Source organism: Canis lupus, chromosome 19 (assembly GCF_011100685.1).
Source record: "Canis lupus familiaris isolate Mischka breed German Shepherd chromosome 19, alternate assembly UU_Cfam_GSD_1.0, whole genome shotgun sequence".
Classification (NCBI taxonomy): Eukaryota; Metazoa; Chordata; class Mammalia; order Carnivora; family Canidae; genus Canis; species Canis lupus.
Window position 1 is genome coordinate 44,601,523 of NC_049240.1, and position 20,432 is coordinate 44,621,954.

The 20,432-nt window shown below is 34.1% G+C and overlaps 1 protein-coding gene across 1 annotated transcript in view; it reads right to left on the reverse strand.

The window, feature by feature from the left end:
- Positions 1-20,432, reverse strand: part of LRP1B (LDL receptor related protein 1B) — a 1,959,891-nt gene that overhangs the window by 492,489 nt on the left and 1,446,970 nt on the right. The window contains exons 38-41 of the mRNA XM_038565111.1: positions 3,033-3,159; positions 2,742-2,893; positions 2,320-2,444; positions 762-1,133 (exon numbers count right to left, since the gene is read on the reverse strand). Of these exons, the coding sequence (XP_038421039.1) occupies positions 762-1,133; positions 2,320-2,444; positions 2,742-2,893; positions 3,033-3,159 (776 nt within the window). The remainder of the gene's footprint in view (positions 1-761; positions 1,134-2,319; positions 2,445-2,741; positions 2,894-3,032; positions 3,160-20,432) is intronic.

The following is a 20,432-nucleotide window of genomic DNA, read 5'->3' on the forward strand; positions in this document are numbered from 1 at the left end:
CTAAAGAAACACTCACATGCCTGAATAAATATATTTATGTGCACAAATGTTCATTGTGACTTTGTAGGTAATGATGAAATACCATAAACAACTTAAATGTTTATCAGAAGAAAATACTCAAATAAGTTAATCTTTTGTACAGAATAGGCACAGACTTTCAAAAGAATGAGATAGGACCTTATGTATTGAAATAAAAGCTTTTCAGGATATTTGATAACTATAAAAAAAAGCAGCTGAATAACATATAGGATCATTCAATTTTGTAATTACAAATAACATACACACATACATGAAAAAATTCTGAAAGCACGACAGCTGTCAGTCAAGGATAAGTAAATGGACTTTTAGTGTTAAGGCAGAAATTTCATTTTTAAATCTATATTACTTGACTACTTTAAAATTAACTTATATATTAATTTTCAATTTTAAAAGTAATGAAAAGGACTGACCTCAAGTATAGTGGAATTGAAAAGTGGAGGATACATGAAAATCACGTAGAGAGAAAAGAAACAGGTTGTATGAGGAATATATTATTGATAGTTCCATGATTTGAAACTAGTAATCATAATTTACATACTGTACATGCTAAGAGGTAATTGCTTCTTTGACATTTGGCAGATCAGATAATAAGGGTGCATTATTCTTGAACATAAACTCAAAAAAAGTATAAGTGTTACATGCAATTACCACTCTAATTTCTCTGCTAATGCAAATGATACTCACTTTCACCAAATTATATTTTAAAAAATGAATGTACTTACTTTCAACAATAACTTGTCTGTCCTCCCAGTTATCCGTAATAAGCTGTATATTTCCAAAGTGTGCATCACTGTAAAAGATGCGGTTGGTACCTTTTCTTCTTTGATTATAGTCAAAAGCCAAAGCTATGACATTCTTGAAATAATGTGGATTCTCATATGGCCTTATTGGTGAATTTAAATTGGTTTCATCAGAAAGATGTATACTTTTTAATATTGTTCTCCCTGAATAAAGCAAATAGCCTTCATGCCTTAGGCAAGTGACTCCATCCTCTGCCAAATATCCATGGGCACAAGTGCAAGTTCTCCGAGAATTTCCTCGATAAAGACAGAGTTGCTGACATCCACCATTGTCTTTGGCACAAACATTGGTGCCTAAAGAAGGAAAAGATACACACATACACAAACATATATATTTGTGTTTTTCTTTAGTGTTTCAAATGTTTTTTTTTTTATTTTCTTACAGAAATATTTTACAAAATAATGTTGAATAGTCTGTCTTTTTATTCTTAATACTGGTCAGTATAAGAAAATCAAATAATATAAAATTCTGATTCTTTTTCACACCAGTTTAAAATTTTGGATTTCTTATTTCAAAGATCGCAATCTTCCGCTCCAAATACCAACCAAATAAAAGGATTAAAATTTTCCTTAATCTGCCAGGTAACTGTGTAACTATTTTCTGAAACTTGATGCTGAGATTACAACAGGCTTTATGTATTATAATCTTTGGCACAAGTAACAATTCTCTCAAACATGAACTGAATTCACCAACAAACAATGCACTGATTTAAACTCTGGTCTATGAAATATGAAAGCTATCAAAGAAATTTATAGCTCCAATGTACCAAACCTCCTAAGTATATTAAACATAAGTTTTTGCCTCAGTTTTGAGTGAAGATGTAATATACTATTAAGATATTTCCATCAGGCTGATTTTCCTCCATGAATCCATCATCAGCTCTGCAGTTATTATGCCTATCTTTGATGTCAAGAAAATTAATTACAATTTATTTTAATGGACATTAAAATGGATATCTAATTACATAAAATAGACATTTAATTGAGGTACAATTTTAAATAAGAAACATGCAAACCACCATCATATCAGTTTCAAAATGCACATTTTAAGGAAGTGATGACTTTTGAAACATTTCACACCAAGAGCAAACTTCTGAAGCCATAATCACTTTATAAATCAAAATATAACCCCAAATGCAATTTTGGCTACTTTTTACTCTCTAATATCCTAATTTTATTTTGTATTTTTTGTTGAATATGTATATATATCAAGATATTCTATATTACTTAGCTCAAACCCATACTGAAGACATGTCAGGTATGTATAAATACACTGTTTTAGGCAAAAATACGTATGTATGAACTACTCTATATACAATTCATTAGGCTACTGTATGAGTTTTGTAGGAAACTAGATGTAAAATAAAATAGAATTTTGAGGTTTTGGATTTATATAAGAATCTCTGACTTAAGTTTGATAAATGTTTTAAAAATAAGAGAGAAATGACATAAGATGTATTCATTATTTAAGAGTGCTGACCTTTCTCTCGTACTCGGTTAAAGATTTTAACCTCCTTCAGGTTGACTCCAAGACCTGTTCTCATGGTTATAGTTTCCGTGGCATCATTCTTGTGGCCTCTTCTGATGGACCCGTTGGCATGTGCTCTGACAAGAAGTTGAACATACATGATCAAAAACCTTTAAGTACTTCACATCAAGCCAGTTATTTAAACTGAAGATAACAGATGGCCAAGCAGAAGGGGAAAGAAACCAACTTTAGTCTCTGACATTGAAATGCTCAAGCCTGGAATAGAAAGAGTGGCTGACTTCCTGCAGAAATTACATGGCTTTGTGAGATCCTTTTTTGTGACCTTGCTAAGGAATGGCTAATCCTACAAGGGTAAAGCAACTGGCACTGAAATAACATTTTGAGACTCAAATACTTATGAAAAAATAAATTACCTGTCAGACCAGTAGATGTAAGCCCCAAAGACCGCAACTGAAAACATATCCACATTGCTCCCTGACAGCACCACCTCACGATTCCCTCCAGTCTCAAGGTCGATTCTTTCTATTTTGTCTGTACGAGCATCACACCAGTACAATTTGTTTTCCTAAAGATCAATTGAAAAGGAATATTGCAACCTTTTTTTGGATTAAGTGGCTTATTAAAAAAATAAATAAGAGAACACTAAGAGTGGATTAATGCAAGTTGGCAGTTTGCACTTTAAATACTTAAGAAATCCAACACACCTCATAGTCGATGGAGATACCATTCGGCCATGCTATTCCCATGCTTACAAGGATAACCTTCTCTGAGCCATCTAAGCGAGCTTTTCCAATGCAGGGCATCTGTCCCCATTCAGTCCAGAACAAATAGCTGAAATAAAATTGCTGATTTAGAGTAAAATGCAAATAAACATAAAAACTCATATTCATAATAATAAATCAATAACATCCATTCCATTAGAACAAAAATAAAACATTTTAGAATACATATACATATGTGTTTATTTATAAAAAGTAATTTTTATTGTAAAAATATTTATTCATAGAAATCACATGGATGAATTCAAAATCCCCCAAAAATACTTTGCTTATGCTACTCCATGTCTGAAATGCCCTTCTCCAACCTGCCTGCCTAATTTATTCTTGTTCCTACCTCAAACATCATTTCCCTCAAAAATTATTCTGTGTTCTCATTACTGAACAATATACTCTGCATGGATTAGAGTGGCAAATTTATAGTGCTATATTTCTTATATTTCTTTACAGTGTTATTTTTTGTTAATGTCTTTTGCTCCCACTGGACAATAAGCTCAAGGAGGACACTGATCTTCTCTCCTTTTCATCTACTAGTACACCTACAGCACTAAGAAATTAGAAAATTTTAAAAATAAAAATTTGTGGTAGATAAATATTTATTAATGCATACATGAATGCACTATAATTTCAATTCTGTCCATTTACACTGCTAAATGTAACTATTCTAATTTGAATTTTGTAAGTTATCCTGTGAAGGGATAATTAAACATGGATTTAAACAAAAGCAGACATTCCTATTTTAGTAATCTCATAATGCAGAATGGAATATGGAAGAAAATGTAATACAGAAAGAAAATCCTGGGTAAGCTGAAATAAAAAATGTCAAAAAACTAAATGTAGAGAAACAGAAGGCCTAGTATCTGTGCTTTCTTTCACTCATTTGTTCAGCATATATAATATTTATATTACAAATGCATATTACAATACTAAATGCATGCTTTCAGATAAATAGGATCCACTCTTTTCAAGTTAGGTTGACTGAAATTTTTATTCACCTGTCAGAAAACAGCAATGTTTAGAATTTAGAAAAATATGGCAATTATTGATTCATTTAGGCAAAAATGGGTATGTATTCTGTGCATATTAGAATACATATATATGAGTGATCATATGTGAGAAAAGAAATGAAGTTAAATATAGAAAAATCAAAGATATACATTCATATGTTGTACCCACTTAATGAACTTATTTATCCATAAAAAAAGATACTTAAACTATGTAAAAGTACCTGTACCTTTATGCATATTGTTTTGATTTATTTTAAAAGTTGATTTTTTTCCCTGAAAATGCTATATAAAATAAATGTGTTTGGACTTTTACAACCAGATGAAAAGGAGGTGTGGCTAGAATTTCAAGTGTATTAATCCTGAAGAAGCTTTCATTCATATTTACAAGATCTATAAATCAGAAAGGGAAAACTTTATAGCAAGAAATCCAAAAAAAAAAAAAAAAAAGAAAAAAAAAAGAAATCCAACAAATATTTTACTGGCTAGATCTAGGCTGAAACAGGTATGAAATAAAAAATATATGCTTTCACTATAGTTAAGACTTTTTAAAACTTTCATGAAGATTCTCATTGTGTTAAAAATAAATAAATAAAATAATTGGGAGGTCAAATTTGTTGCCCCATTTTTAACTTTGTAAAGAAAAATTTTACCATTACTAATGCCCTTAAAATACTAGTCAGGCATTGCGTCAAAATGGCAGGGGATGTAACAGTGAGAAGAAGGCATTTTGGGAGCCGGAATAGACAGGTGCTTACTTACTCAGTCGGATTCTTGTCATCTACTTTAATATACCCCAGAGTTCAAATATGGAAGGAAGTATGTACAATATTCCTTTTATTTAATCATAATCTGCTTTCAAAATGCACTAAATGAGTAATAAAAATATTATTTTGAGTGAGCAGGGCAAATCAGCCATTTCACATATTTAAGTGCTAATTCTTACAGGTATGGAAACTGTGGCTCAGGATGTCAACAATCCACGCAGATGACCAGGAATGGTTCAAGCCAGAAACTTCACTCAGGCCTGTGGTGGATTCTCTATGTTGGCTCATCAAATATAAATAGAATACAACAATATAATAACCTTATGTCAAATGTTATTTTTCCCTAGGTATAAGGAATAGAACAAACTTCCTCATACATAAAAACACAAAACAAGCCATGAAAAGGGTCTTAGTATTGAGAAACAAGTCTGTCTTGTTCCTTTTTTCTCAAGTAGTCCCTATTTATTTTAAATCTGCAATATTTCCATGCAGGAGGCTTAGATGAATGATAATAACATTACGAATTAAAATTATTCAAAATAAAACTATCTGGGGGATCCCTGGGTGGCTCAGTGGTTTGGCGCCTGCCTTTGGCTCAGGGCACAATCCTGGAGACCCGGGATCGAATCCCACATCGGGCTCCCGGTGCATGGAGCCTGCTTCTCTCTCTGCCTATGTCTCTGCCTCTCTCTCTCTCTGTGTATGAATATCATAAATAATTAATAAATATTAAAAAAATTAAAAAAAATAAAACTATCTGGAGTACAGATTTTACTCAAATTTTCCATAGTGATTTGATAAATTATCATTATATATAAAGCCAATCTGACTGTGGGAATCACTTTTATGTGGCTAAATAATTTATCAACTTAATAAAAATAAAAGATTTGAAACCTACTAAAATGAAGCAACATTTTATGAATGTCAGGGAAGGAGTAATTTATTTGCTCCTTAAACTGAAATTAAAAATAAAGAATTGAATAGAATTAGCACCTTGAGAACCTTCAGGAATTATAACTAAATGTAGAGAAAGAAAACTAAGCTTAGAAAACTACAGGGAGAAACTTATGAATAATTTAAGATAGCAATTTACATAGTTGTACTTGAGATAACTTTAATGAACATAGAATTCTTTGTATCTGAATGTGATTTTTCAGGAAGGGGAGAAATAAAAATCCTTGTCACTGGTTTTTGAGACCCCATGGAAATTAAGATTCAATGCCAGCATTATAGGTCGATGTTGTTCCCATTTGAGCTCAAAATTAGCAGTAGCGAAATGTTTGTTGGATTGTACGATACAGTGAAAGAAAGTGCCTTTAGAGTATTGGTTTGATTAATTTAGCGCTGAAAATACTTCTCAAGTTTATCCCGGGCCCAGAAATTTTCCTAATTGTCAAAATCAAATGCTATGTTATATAACTGAAGTTTCTCTGGATAATAATTTGTCCTAAAGTGAAAACTCCCATATTCACAGAGACTTGCAGTGACATAATCTAAAATCATAAAATTAAAAATGGGACATTCAAAAGTGGATTGGAAGATTACAAGGATAATATCAGAAATTATCATAACACAAACATCCGTATTATCTTAACAAGGCGTAGACGTTCTTGGCAGGAAAATGTGCAATGAATACATATTATGTTCCACTATTAACATCCAATTAATTACGGACATTTGATTAATAAGCAAAATATTCCATTTGGCAGCATCGGGATTCTTAAAGGCCTGGGATACACCTTCAGTCCTCAAAGGTTTACTGCATTTATCATATGACCATTGTACTGATATCGGAATTATTTTACATACAGTTACATTTATAAAAGGAAAACAAATCTTTTGCACTTGTAATTAAAGATCAAAAACATAGAAAATATTACAAATGCCCTTGTATAATTTCAAATAGATAGATTTTTAAGAAATAAAGCTAACATGAAAATAAAGCTTTGACTTTAGTGGGGAAGAGTAAAAAGTGTGAGGTAGAAAGAAAAGAATGAGTAAGTCCAAATTGTTATAAAAGAAACAGGATTAAATATTCTTTTAGGGATCCCTGGGTGGCGCAGTGGTTTGGCGCCTGCCTTTGGCCCAGGGCGCGATCCCGGAGACCCAGGATCGAATCCCACATCGGGCTCCCGGTGCATGGAGCCTGCTTCTCCCTCTGCCTGTGTCTCTGCCTCTCTCTCTCTCTCTGTGACTATCATAAATAAATAAAAATTAAAAATAAAATTTAAAAAAATATTATTCTCTTAGATATATGGGTAATAGTGAAAAGCAACTAATTGGAATCAAATGTCTTTGCATTTAAGATTCTTCTTTTGAATGCTAAACTATTTCCTTTGAACACAGATCTGGGTTGTAATTGTTACAATAAACTCACTCTTTCTAGTCTTATGCCATTATAAGAAAGCATGATTTATATACTTTATCCGGTATGCCAAAGAAACAGGAGATAACCAAAAATTTCCATGCTGGCACAAAAATGAAGATCTTGTAAATTCTTTTATAGGCAGATGTCTTGATTGAGAAGAGAATCAAGAATGTTATTGTTACTCTGCTCCACTAGGGGAGAGTAAAGTGTGTTACATTATCAACAAAAAGCACACAACAACAAATAGAAACAAAACAAAAATTCCACAAATTAACAATAGCAGCTAGCCTTTATGTGAGCGTGAGTTTTTATCTGACAAAAAACTGCTTGTAATTTTCAGTGTCTCAGCAGTTTCATTAGAATGACTTAGGAGCACCTGGGTGGCTCAGTGGTTGAGCATCTGCCTTTGGTTCAGGTCATGATCCTGGGATCCAGGATTGAGTCCCGCATCCCGCTCCCCACAGGGAGCCTGCTTCTCCCTCTGCCTGTGTCTCTGTCTCTCTGTCTCTGTGTCTCTCATAAATAAATAAATAAAATCTTAAAAAAAAAAAAAAAGAATCCCTTACAACTCATCCTAATCAAATACTTTGTAGGCCAACCTGTCAATGTCTCCATTTTTAGGGTACATGCGTGCAAATAACATAAACCTTTGAATACATTTCATGAACACATGAATTGACATCCCCTATGAGGAATGCAGTGTAAAGTAGAACCTTCTCTATTCCTGTGAGGGCTTCTTCACACTTCCTTTTTCTTTATTTAATGTGCAGTTTTGTTTTGAGAAGGTATTGCATGCCAATCCCAAATCACTTTTCAAGTCCTAGATGTGTTGCTATTGCTTAGAGGTTCCTGTAATATAAAAAGAACTCCAGCACGGAGAGCACAACACTCGTTAAAAGGAAGTCTAGAGACAGTATAACCTTGAACCCTACCTTTCAATTTCCTTCTTCTTTTTTTTTTTTTTTTTTTTTGGTCTGTGGTTTGGTGGATGATTCTCAAGTGAATTCTTTTAGTGCAGTCATGTATTCACTTCGCAAATATTAACTAGGTACCTATTATATGCTAGAAGCTGATGATACCAAATGAAGTGGCCTTAACAACCCTCATGAAACTATTTAATGGTAGAGGCAGATAGGTAGAGAAAGAATAATACTCTCCTCCCAAATATGCCAATAGAAATACTTAAAACTTGCTAGCTGTAAGTTTCGGAGTCATAAAAAGTAGAGGCTTCAACACTGAGAATGTACGATGGTAAGAGAAGTTGTCATTTCTATATACAAATCAGAAATGAACTTTTCTTTTGAGCCAAAATAAAGATACGGGCCATCTGGGTTGTTCTCTTTTTCTGTTTAAGCTTAAAACAATATTTATCATTTATCCCACAAGTCTTGTTCTGGTTTCTGTTATTCTTAAGTTTTATATCAGATTCCCTCTTGATTCACAACTTTGCAATATTGAGGGAAACAATTATTACGTGTATGCACAGTCAATACTGGGAAACTATCAAGAAAAATTCTTCACGCACACAAAAATGTATTTGGTATCCATAATGCTATAGCATATTATTTTTATAGCTTATTTTATGTTTAGTTCCTTATTTAATTAATTAATACCCTGCCTCATTGCACATCTTCTCATTTTAATAAATATATACATGTACATATACACATATGATATCAGTTTGCTATTTACATGTTTCAAAATATTTTTCCTGAGTAAAGGGTCCATTTTGTATTCATTTTTGGTATCCCTGATGTAAAATATTTGTTGTTTCTGTATAATATATACATTTTCTTATGAAACATTTAATATCTAGATTCCTAGAGCCAAGATTCCTAGTACTCATAGGCAGATTTTGAATTCTTAAAATATTACACAGAAATTTCGAGTTTGTTTCATGACCTCCAACCTATATGTCTTCTATATCGGTCACATCCAACATACTCTGGATGTTCCAATTGAAAGAAACGGAGATAATTTCCAGATGTACAGAGAGAAAGATCTTTTAAACTTCTCTTTTACCCTTTACCATAGCTTTTCGATCAGATCCCTTAAAAAATCAGGGTAAGTTCATACATAGGGGTGTGGCTATTTCTGGTTTCCATTCAACATTGCTTTGGGGTCTGGACCAGAAGCTCCCTCCTGTAGTGGGAGTTGGCATGTTTTTTTCCGGCCTCTCTTCCTCCTCCATGAGCCACAGAGCTAAAGTGATAGCCCAAGACATTTTGATGACTTCTAGTCCTTCTTCCCTCCTTTCAGCAGGGAGAATAAGATCCAAAATTCATGTTTAGAGTTAAGGAATGAAGATGAAGCACATGGTAAAAGATTGGGTGTGCAAAACCTAACTAGCTTTAAAACAATGGTGTTGGCAAAATTTTTGAGAAAATTCCTAGTGGAAATAGTGTGATGCTTTTCTTTCATTTGTTATTATAATTTGTTTATATGCCTCTCTTAGAGACCTGTTGAGAAAATTGGCTGTAATTTGGGGCTTGATTATGGTGTTTCTGAGTTATTTGACCATCATGGTATCTTAATGTTACAGGGGATCCCTGGGTGGCTCAGCTGTTTAGTGTCTGCCTTTGGGCCAGGGCTTGATCCTGGAGTCCCAGGATCAAGTCCCATGTCGGGCTCCCTGCATGGAGCCTGCTTCTCCCTCTGCATCTCTCCCTTTCTCTCTGTGCCTCTCATGAATAAATAAATAAAATCTTAAAAAATATATATATTACATACTAAACCCTGATTCCACCATTATTTCAATTGCAAATCAAATTTAAATCTACTTGTTTTTTATATGTACTATCTTGCCTTAAGATAAAAGCATACTTTAGCAATGGTGTTGAACTATGCTATACTCTTTCTTTTTTTTTTTTTTTAAGATTTATTTATTTATTTATGATAGACATAAAGAGAAAGAGAGGCAGAGATACAGGAAGAGGGAGAAGCAGGCTCCATGCTGGGAGCCTGATGCGGACCTCGATCCCGGGACTCCAGGATGGTGCCCTGGGCCAAAGGCAGGCACCAAACCACTGAGCCACCCAGGGATCCCCTGCTATACTCTTTCTATCTCAAAATATGTTAAACTATCATTCAAGATCTTCTGTATATTGTTAAGCATTCTAAAAGCATACATCTATTGCATCAAAGACTACTTGACAGTATGTAGTTGTTGAACACCAAGATCCCATCTTAAGCTGAATCATACAGAAAGAAACACTTTTCAGCAAGTTATTTATGATCATAAAAATATAAAGTTATATTAACAAAACAATGTTTTGTCAGAGTATTTGTGCTTCACTTAGAGATCATATACAATGGGAAGTTAATCGACTTTTTTCAGTGTTATATGAGGTATCATATTGTGACTTCTATAGAAAGTGAATTTTTAGCATAAAAATTATTACATTTCAATTTCTTAAAAGGAACTGATGCCTTACAAAAGACTCATGGGAAGGAAGAAACTAATTTTTCAAGCTGAAGTAAATTTATACATGCTTTCTATTTTGCATTTGGCTACATTTTAAAAGACTTCAAGTCTCCTTTGTTCAAAACAGGCTTCATGCCCACTTTTTCAAGGCACATTTATATCTTGGATTCAGCTAATTTACTCCATCATTGTTTACCTTTTTCCTTTGGCAATACCCCTGACATGTTTTAACTTCAAACAGAATATGAAAATGCTGTACTTTTATTTGTATTATATGAATTTAAACACCTAAATGTCTACATAATATTATCTGGAAACCAATGATTGAATTACCATTTCCTGGAAATCGGCATAGCATTTAAAAAAGTACATTAATTCTTAACCATAAATCCTGAAAAAAATGTATATCCATGTGACATAATATTTAAGAAATATTTTTTAGGAAGAAGTGAGGATTTGGAGGTAAATAATATTTGAATTATTGCTACATATTTCAAAGATTTCTTGCTTTGTGGATTAAAGTATAAATCTTGGGGGGACTCAAAATTAAGATATCAAAATTATTTAATAAGATCCTCCAGCTGAGTCTGTGCTCAGTTCATAGTTGTAATGAAAAGAAATGGGGAATCTATGAGATATTGGAGAGAAAAGATGACAGGAGTTAGTGACAAATGAAAACTACAGAAAATCTAAAGTAAGTTTCAATCTTGTCAGGACAAAAAGACACACTATGATTAGGAAAAGAAAGTGTAGACTAGACATAGAAGAATATGTTAAATTTCTGTGACAGTGCACATTCAGACAAAGATTTTCTAAAGAAAAATGGAAATATAAGTGAAGACATGAAGATGAGATTTTGGATGTAATGTAATGATTTGTAAGAAAAACATGAAAATATGGCTTGAAGGATAAATATATCAAGAGAGAGAATGCATACCAAGACTTAGATGAGGAGAGAGATGTGCAGAAGAGGTATGGAGGTGGGGGTGGGAGAGCAAGGAGACTCCGAGTTAGAGAAGGTAACAGAGAAAATAAATTCTTGAGTGGATAACCAATGGATAAATATGTCAAAGAAAAGGTAAATGGTATGAAATCTGGGGGAAAAAATCTTTTAATTTGGCTATGGATAAATTTTAACAATTCTGGAAGGAGCAGAACTTCTCTATTCTAAGAAGTTGGGAAGTAAACATGTAGAGAGAAATAAGACATTAGGCATTTTGTGGGGAGGAGTTTTTTTATTTATTTATCTTTTTCAAATGAGAGAGATCAGATCTTATTTGAAAACCAAAAGGAAAAGCTTCATTGAAAGAACTGATTAAAAATGACAGAAAAGTTACTGCATGAGATACTTGAAAAATTTAAAGTGGAGAAGATTTAAGTAAGAAAGAAAACTTTCACTGAGGTTATTTGAAAACATTCACAGCATAAATTATCCGATTTCTCCATATCATCACTATCACAATTAACCACTGAATTTATTTAATTGCTTTATTACTAACTGTAAATTTTGCCATCTTCTCCCTCCACTGCTGTCATTCTTAGGGACTTTATGACTTATGCTGATGACCTTGTGAACATCTCAGCTCATGTTCACTTCATCTATTCCAGGGACCTGCATCCCTCCTTTGCCTCTGCCTTACATAAGCAGGGTCACACACTCATCTTAATTACCACATAAGACTGCTCTATTTCCAATTTTACCAATTCTGAAATCATCTCTTGGGGATTCTTGGGTGGCACATCGGTTTAGCGCCTGCCTTTGGCCCAGGGCGCGATCCTGGAGACCCGGGATCGAATCCCACGTCGGGCTCCCAGTGCATGGAGCCTGCTTCTCCCTCTGCCTGTGTCTCTGCCTCTCTCTCTCTCTCTCTCTCTCTGTGTGTGACTATCATAAATAAATAAAAATTAAAAGAAAAAAAAAAACAATTCTGAAATCATCTCTTAATTTATAGAGTTGTCTTTGTCATTCACGGCCTTACTTCTTACTCTGACTTTAACCCGCTGCTCTTGGTTTCCATGATTCACTAACTTCTAGACCTCAGCTCCTGACCGGCAACTCATGGGTATTCCATTACAATCCAACTTTGAATCTGTCGCCACCTGCTTCCTTTCTGGCTTTTTTTTTTTTTTTTTTTTCCTACTGCTAAGCTGCTGAATATTACTCAAGGTCATAGAAACATACTAATTAGATTCTTGAACTCCATCCCAGCTAAATTTATGTTGCTTTAAGTCCTTTTATTCATATTTTATTCACCACAATAGTTTCAGCAAAACTACCTATCCACTCAAAGCTGCTAACCTTTCTCATATTGACCATCACCTATGGTCATCGCCTATTGTCATCGCCTATTGAAGTTTCTTCAATTTCACTAATGTATTTGCTAAGATATATTTTATTGCAGCATCCTGTTTCTTCATTCCATGTCCAAAACTAGAAGAGGAAGAGAAATTCCCCTAATTCAATCCTCCCATTTAAATTTACCTCATTTAATCCTTCCAATAACCAAAAACTACATGGACATTTGAGAACGAGATATTTCAAAAGATCGCAGAGGTAGGAAAAATCCAAACTAGGATTCTAATCTGTAGTGGACATGGTTGGTGCTCCACCTAGACGTCCTCAGATTTTGTTTCCTATTTCTATAATCGCCAGTGCCCAGCTTCTGTATTCTTTGTCTCTAACAATTCCCACAGGCATTTTTCTTGAGAGAACAGCCACTAGCAACTCTTCTTTCACAAGCAGTGCTGAGATCTTGGGAGTATAGGTCTCCCGAAGGTGGCCCTCATCCAATGAATGGTTGGGTGGCAGTTTGAAAGCCAAGCTCCCACTCTCAAGTGAGTTTTAGACTCCAGCACTCCCTAAGTAATCAGTTGAGACCTGGACTTTGCTCATAGTTGAATCTTTGTTTCCTATCCTGCTTCTCTCCCATTGCCTGAACTGAATTTTCATTCCAGGCTCTGTTTCTGGAATACCTGAAGTAAGACACAAATTTTGTCCATCTGCTTTCTGGTCCACTATTCTTCCTGCCCCACCCTATTGCTTCTTCCTTGTCCAAGTTCCTCCTACCCTCCCGGGAATTTGTTTTTCTCTCAGTTTCTTACCCCCTGCCTATGAACATGTGGAGTATCCCCCGACTCCTACACTAACGAAAACTTCCTCAATACCCTACTATCTTCTCAACATCTATTGTTCCCTCTTTCCCTTCATTGTCCAAGTTTCTGTCACTGTCGATGAAATATGCAAGCTCTACATTCTAATTATCTTTCATTTAGTCATTCTTTATATTTGGCTTCTGTCTTTACCAATTTCCTGAAATTGATAACAATTAGCAACATCATCCTCATTATCAACTGCATGTTCTGTTCTCTGCTTTAATATTTCCTAAGCTCTTTATTGCTGGCACACTTTCCTCCCTGGAACTGTCTTCCCTTGACTTCTATGATATAGTGATTTTCTGAGGATTGAAATGACCATTTCTCTTTTGCCTTCTTCTTGATTTTCTTTTTCTCTTCTCTTAATCATTTCATCCCCTGATTAAAAACGTTCTCCATTTTTTATCCTTACATTTCTATATTCTGTACTCTTTCTTGAGTAATCTCATCTATACCATGGTTTATTGCAGAGTCTGAACTGTTTAGTTTAGACTAACAGTTAAACTGTTAAAATAAACTGAAGTAAATTTATACATATCCAACTCTCAATTCCATATATTCTACTAAATATCTCTTCTCCAGAACATGTTATCCTAGGAAGAATCCAGGATTCCAAAACAATTTTAGTTAAAAGAAAAAAATAATATTGTTAGGATTGATTTTTTAGGCATAAAAGACTGGATTTTTCTAAATCCAAACTGATATTTCATATGTATTTTAAGATTTTTTTCCTCTCTCTCCAACTTTGATCAGACTCCCGCTGGCCCAAGAACTTGCAAAGAGAAAGTTCTTTTTTTTCTTTTCTTTTTTTTTTTTCTTTCGTTTCTGTTATTTTTTTTTCTGTTCTTTTCTTTTATGGAGGGCGTCTGGGAGGTAGTGGCTGTATGGGAGGGGGGTGAGTTATTAGGGGAGTTGGCGTGGCGGGATGGATGTAGGAGGTAGTACTGGAGTTCGTTTCGTCATTTGAGATTCTTTTTTTATTTATCTTCATTCCTTAATTCCTTATTCCTTTCCTTCATTCATGTCCTCCACTTACATTCCTTCTTTGTTTTTAATTTATTGCTCTTTTCTATTTTTTTTTAGTCTCTCTTTTACATGTTTGTCTCCAGCTCTGTCTATTACTTGGCTTGCGGGTTAAAAAAGAACCCCCTCCTCATAACACTCTCTTTCTTTCTTTCTTTCTTTCTTTCTTTCTTTCTTTCTTTCTTTCTTTCTCTTTCTTTCTTTCTCTCTTTCTTTCTCTCTCTCTCTCTCTCTCTCTCTTTTTCTTTCCTTCCTTCATTCTTTGTTTGTTTTTAATTTATTGCTCTTTTCTATTTTTTTTAGTCTCTCTTTTACATGTTTGTCTGCAGCTCTGTCCATTACTTGGCTTGGGGGTAAAAAACAACCCCCTCCTCATAACACTCTCTCTAGGATGATAACTATTTCTATGAGTTCCCTACTTTAAAGCATGCTGCGATTTCAATAAACTCATTACACTTCTGACCATTGCTTATGGGCTTTGGGGGCAGGGAAAAGGCTTAGGAGAGAGAGTCTAGGACCATTTTAGATTCTACTTAGTAAAGTGGGGAATGTGTCTTCATGGTAATTTCGTTAATATGTAGGGAATACTATTGCCTATTTAATGGCCCCAATTACATCTCGGCTCTTCCCTATGTAGGTATACTCTTGCCAATGGCCTCTCCTTGCCACCACCAATGCTTTGATTATTCTATTCTTCAAGTAATATATTCCCACCCCACCGCAGAAACTTCTCTCCTTCAAGTCTTCTCCATAAAACCTCTACTAAACATCACCATTGCTGCTACTACCTTCCCTATGACTACCTACTCTGATTATACCAAATCTCTTGTTTTTCAAAACTCAATGTAACTTCATAAAGATCTTACAGAAATTATGTTAACATGAGATTTAGGCTTGAGTCATATTGGTCTAGTCATTTTATACCCGAAAATGAATCTCATGGCACAATATGAGACTTAATTTTAACTGAAATTTTGTATTTGTTTAAACTGCAAGCTTAAAAAAAAAAATGTAAGCTTAAACAGATAACTCATTGTGAACGGAAGCAGCATCTTATTTTTATACCATCATACTTCGCAGTGCCCACCAGTGTCTTTCAAGCAGTAAGCAGTCCTATTTTGTCAAGATGTACTGAACTGAAGGCTGAAGAGGAGATGGAGATGCCTTAACATGATCTCACACACAGTGTGCTGCACTCAATAAATATATTTTTTTAATAAACTGACAGAAAGTGGAGTATATGTGGGTTGCTTTGCCTGATGTTCTCAATCATCCTAGAGAGAAGGAGGTATGTTTTTATGCTAAGATGGCTGTGGAGATATAAAAATATACTTAAAGAAGATAAGTATCTTCTTATTGTTGTGCCAGGTACAACACAACAACTTGAGGTTATATACTAGGCACAACAACTTGAGGTTATATACTAGGTTTCAACAAAACATTAAAAAAAAAAAAAAAAAAAAAAACACAAACCCTACAGACTGGCAAGTAGCAGCAGCAAGAGGCCTACTAAATTGAACTGCATAAATCTGTAATAGGCCAGGCACAAGACACTCTCGACCATACAAATGAAGTGCTGCACTTATTACAAATACAAGGGGAAGAAATTCTTTATTAGAAACAAACTCATTTCCTGCATATCTCTGGGATTTCATAACATTCAAATTATATTTGGTCCTACCATTAGAATAATTATCCACAACATAGCTACTGATCAAGTTTTCTCTATTGAGGATATAATGATTTATTGCTTGATTATAAATTATAATTTAAAAAGAGATTTTTAAAATACCATCATATTGGAAGAGTATATTTTTATTTTCAAGTTTATGAGTGTGATGTAGACATCAATTTAGTCATGTGTTATTTTGTTGGAATTAAACAAAAGCACCCTCTCCCTTCACAATCTTAATATGCAATGGCATAGGTCCATGGTCACATGGTTGTAGCCAAGGGGCTCTACAGAGGAAGGGGGAAGTTGCAACCAACTCAAAATTATTTTATAACCTCCTCTCCTATTTTTTTTCCAGTATTTTCTCATTATGGCTTATTCTCTCTTTAACTTACAGTTATAACTTTTAAATTTTCAGTGTAATTTAATCCTGAAACTGTTAAAACTTTTTTCTTGAATGCTTAATATTTTTGGTTATTAAGTTTCATAATATTCACCAATATATGTGCATATGTGCAATATATAGCACACAGACATACATGTACATATAATGTAGTATAATTTTGGAGTTTTAAAAAACTTGACTCTCCCAAATATCAACTTGATAGCAGAGTAATTACTTAAAATAGCTAACTCAGTTTCCTTATCTGTTAAATGGAGGAAATAATACCACTCTAGGTTTGCTGCAAGCTTTTAAACACAGTAAAAGGGGAATAGGAATAGAATTCCTGGTATATTGGATATAGGATATATGAGAGAGACACCAAAGATCATACCAAGTATTTTGACACAAGCAACTGAAATAATAGAACTGGCATCAACTAATGGAAGCTTCATAATTGTGGAGAAAGATGCAGTTCATCTGCTAAAGTTAAGATTTCTGGTGGATCTTCTTTTGATTACCTAGTGCTACTAGAAAAACCCTCCAAACATAAAGGCTTAAAACAATAACTTAATTGCTTCTGCATTTGCAATTTGATCAAAGCTCAGCAGGAACAACTCATTCCTTCTTCATATTCACTGTGATGCCACCAAGTCTGAGGTGATATAACAGTTAGAGGCTAGACTCATTTAGGTTCACTCACTCAACAGATCCAGCAATTGGTGCTGGCTGTCAGCTCAGACCTTAGCTAGGGTTCTAGGCTGGAACACCTATATTGGCCCCTTCATGGCTTCCTCACAGCAGAGTGGCTGGCTTCTAAGAATGCCTCGGGAGAATTATGTTGAAATTTTGTTTTCTTTTATGATATATCCTCAGATTTTACATAGTATCAGTTCCATAATAGACATAGACCTACTAAAACTCAAGCATATGGAAAAGATGCTCCACTTCTCTGTTTGGAAGAGTCAATGTCACATTTTAAGAAGAGCATGTGGAACGGCAGATATTATTGCAATCACCTTGGAAAATAAAATCTGTCACAGATCTGTAATTGAACATGTTGAAAAAGTAGTACATAAAAACATAAGAATCTAGAGTTTAGAGTGAGGTGTGATCTGGCTATCAACATTTTAAAGTCTTTAACATTTAGGTGGGATGAAACTACCAAAGAGAATAACACCAGACTGAGCCCTGGGGAGCTCCAACATTAAGGTGTCAAGAGAAAAAGAACTAAGAAAGGAGAGTGTATTGGAATGACTACTGAGATGGAAAAATCGAGAGATTGGTTTCCTTCTTTCTCATAAGGTCTCTTTGAAATCCACCTCCACAAGATCTGCCCCGTTAATAGAAATTGAGTTTCTTGAGAAACTGAGTTTGTTGTATATAATGTTTCATCTGGGACCTTATACCAGTCCATGAGATAAAACATAATTCATCTAAATATGTCAAAATAATCTCTTCCCTTTCTTTGGCTAACTCTTTTCCCCTGGTTACATTCCCATTTGTGGGTTACATATCCATCCTTAGATTAGTCAATCTAAGACATTTCTGGCTAACAGATATCAAACAAATTGACATAAAGATGTTTCCCTTCCCAAACATGATCTGGCAAGGAATAGGTGTTTTATCTTCTCCCCCTTCTCCTTAAGTGTAAACATACTCCCAATGATATATCAGGTATGTTGTAACACCAATTCTAAAACAGAAAATAGCCTAGTAAAGATAACAGTTGAAAAAGATAGAAAGAAAAACTCCTATAGACTTATGCTCTAAATTTTTGCATCCAAGAGCATTCTTAACCAATGAAGGTTTTTTAACTTTTACATCATAATCTTAGCTTGAAGTGTGACAAATTGTCAATGTTATTTCTTTCTCCTATATTAATCTTTTTGTTTCCTTGTTCACTATATTAATACAATGACTTAATTTTATAGCATTTGTCAAGAAACTGAAGCAAATGATGATATTAGAAAAGCTACAACAAATTAGAAAGTTTGCAAAGTTTCATGATAGTTGATTTGATGTTTTACATAGATTGCCTTCATTCTAAATCGATGTTTTTACACTGTGTATCTAATACATCAGGGTTCACTTTTCTACCTCTCCAAAATGAAAAGGAGTTCAATCAACATAAAAATCTCCACCTTTTAAAAACAAACAAGCAAAAAACTCTGAAGCCAAATTATACTAGCAATGAAAGAAAAACAATGGTGGCAAGTTATATAAAGTTTTATAGTAAGACTATTTCTAAATTATTGACTAAGAGAAAAGCAGTTATCAGTCAACAACTTATTCTTTACCAGCCAATGTACTAAGACCTGGAAATAGAGAAATGAACCAAACACACATGTCTATTCTCCTCATAGAACAATGAAGAATGGAGACATCATCCAGTCCAGTGAAAATACAGAGCTACTAAGCAAATAAATATAAGCAAATAAGCAAATATTAGTGCATGGAATTTATAAAAAATGAAAGTACTAGGTACTTTGGTGTCATAGAATAGAACAATCTAATCTGTTTACAAAGCCAGAGAAGGATAAATAAAATTTAGCAAAGTAAAAGTCGTAAGGAAAGCACTGCCAATAAAGGAAAGAGGTTTTTCAAAGGATGGGAATAGAAAAGAATAAGAAAAGAGTAAGAAATATCTGAAAATATTTTTAAAACTATGTAGTCCAAGAAAGTTTGACTGAGATACCAAAGAAACAACAGTAGGAGTTTGAAACTGAACATTTGCATAAGACCTGATTAAGAAAGATCACAAAAAAAAAAAAAAAAAAAATCACAATAGAGGAGCCTGGGTGAATCAGTTGGTTGAGCATCAGGCTGTTAATTTTGTCTCAGTTTGTGATCTCAGGGTCATGAGGTCAAGCCCCTCATTGAGCCCCACATGGAACTTACATTCAGCGCAGAGTCTGCTTGTCCCTCTCCCTCTGCTCCTCCCCTCACCCACTCACTCTCTCTGTAAAATAAATAAATGAATAAAATCTTAAAAAAAAAGTATCACAACAGAAATTTTGGGCTTTACACAAAAGTCAATGGGGATGGATCCCTTGAAAAGACCTAAGCAAGAATTATAATAAAAGAAAAAAAGAATCACTGTAGCCCTTAATGATGTTAGGAGAGGAACTGGGAAATTATTGCCGTGTTGTATGTGTAAGATAACAGATTTAATTAGAGTGGAAGTTGCAAAGATGGAGAGTGGTAGATTGGTAATATTTAGAAAGGAAATATTAACAGAACTTGATGGCAGATTGAATTCATTTCAATTTTAGATATGCACAGTTAGAGTGCCTATGAAACATCCAAATGGAAAAATGGAGATGTCAAAAAGGTAGGTAGACATATTTATCTGGAACTCAAGGGAAAACAAAAAATACAGAGGTTGGGATGAACATGTTTTGTCAATCATAGATTTATAAATGGAAACTGAAGCCTTAGAAATATTGAAGAAGAGGTTGGATACCAATCATTCAGCAAATAAGTGAGTATCCACTTTGTAAACAGTTGTAGGGCAGAATTCAAATTAAGAACC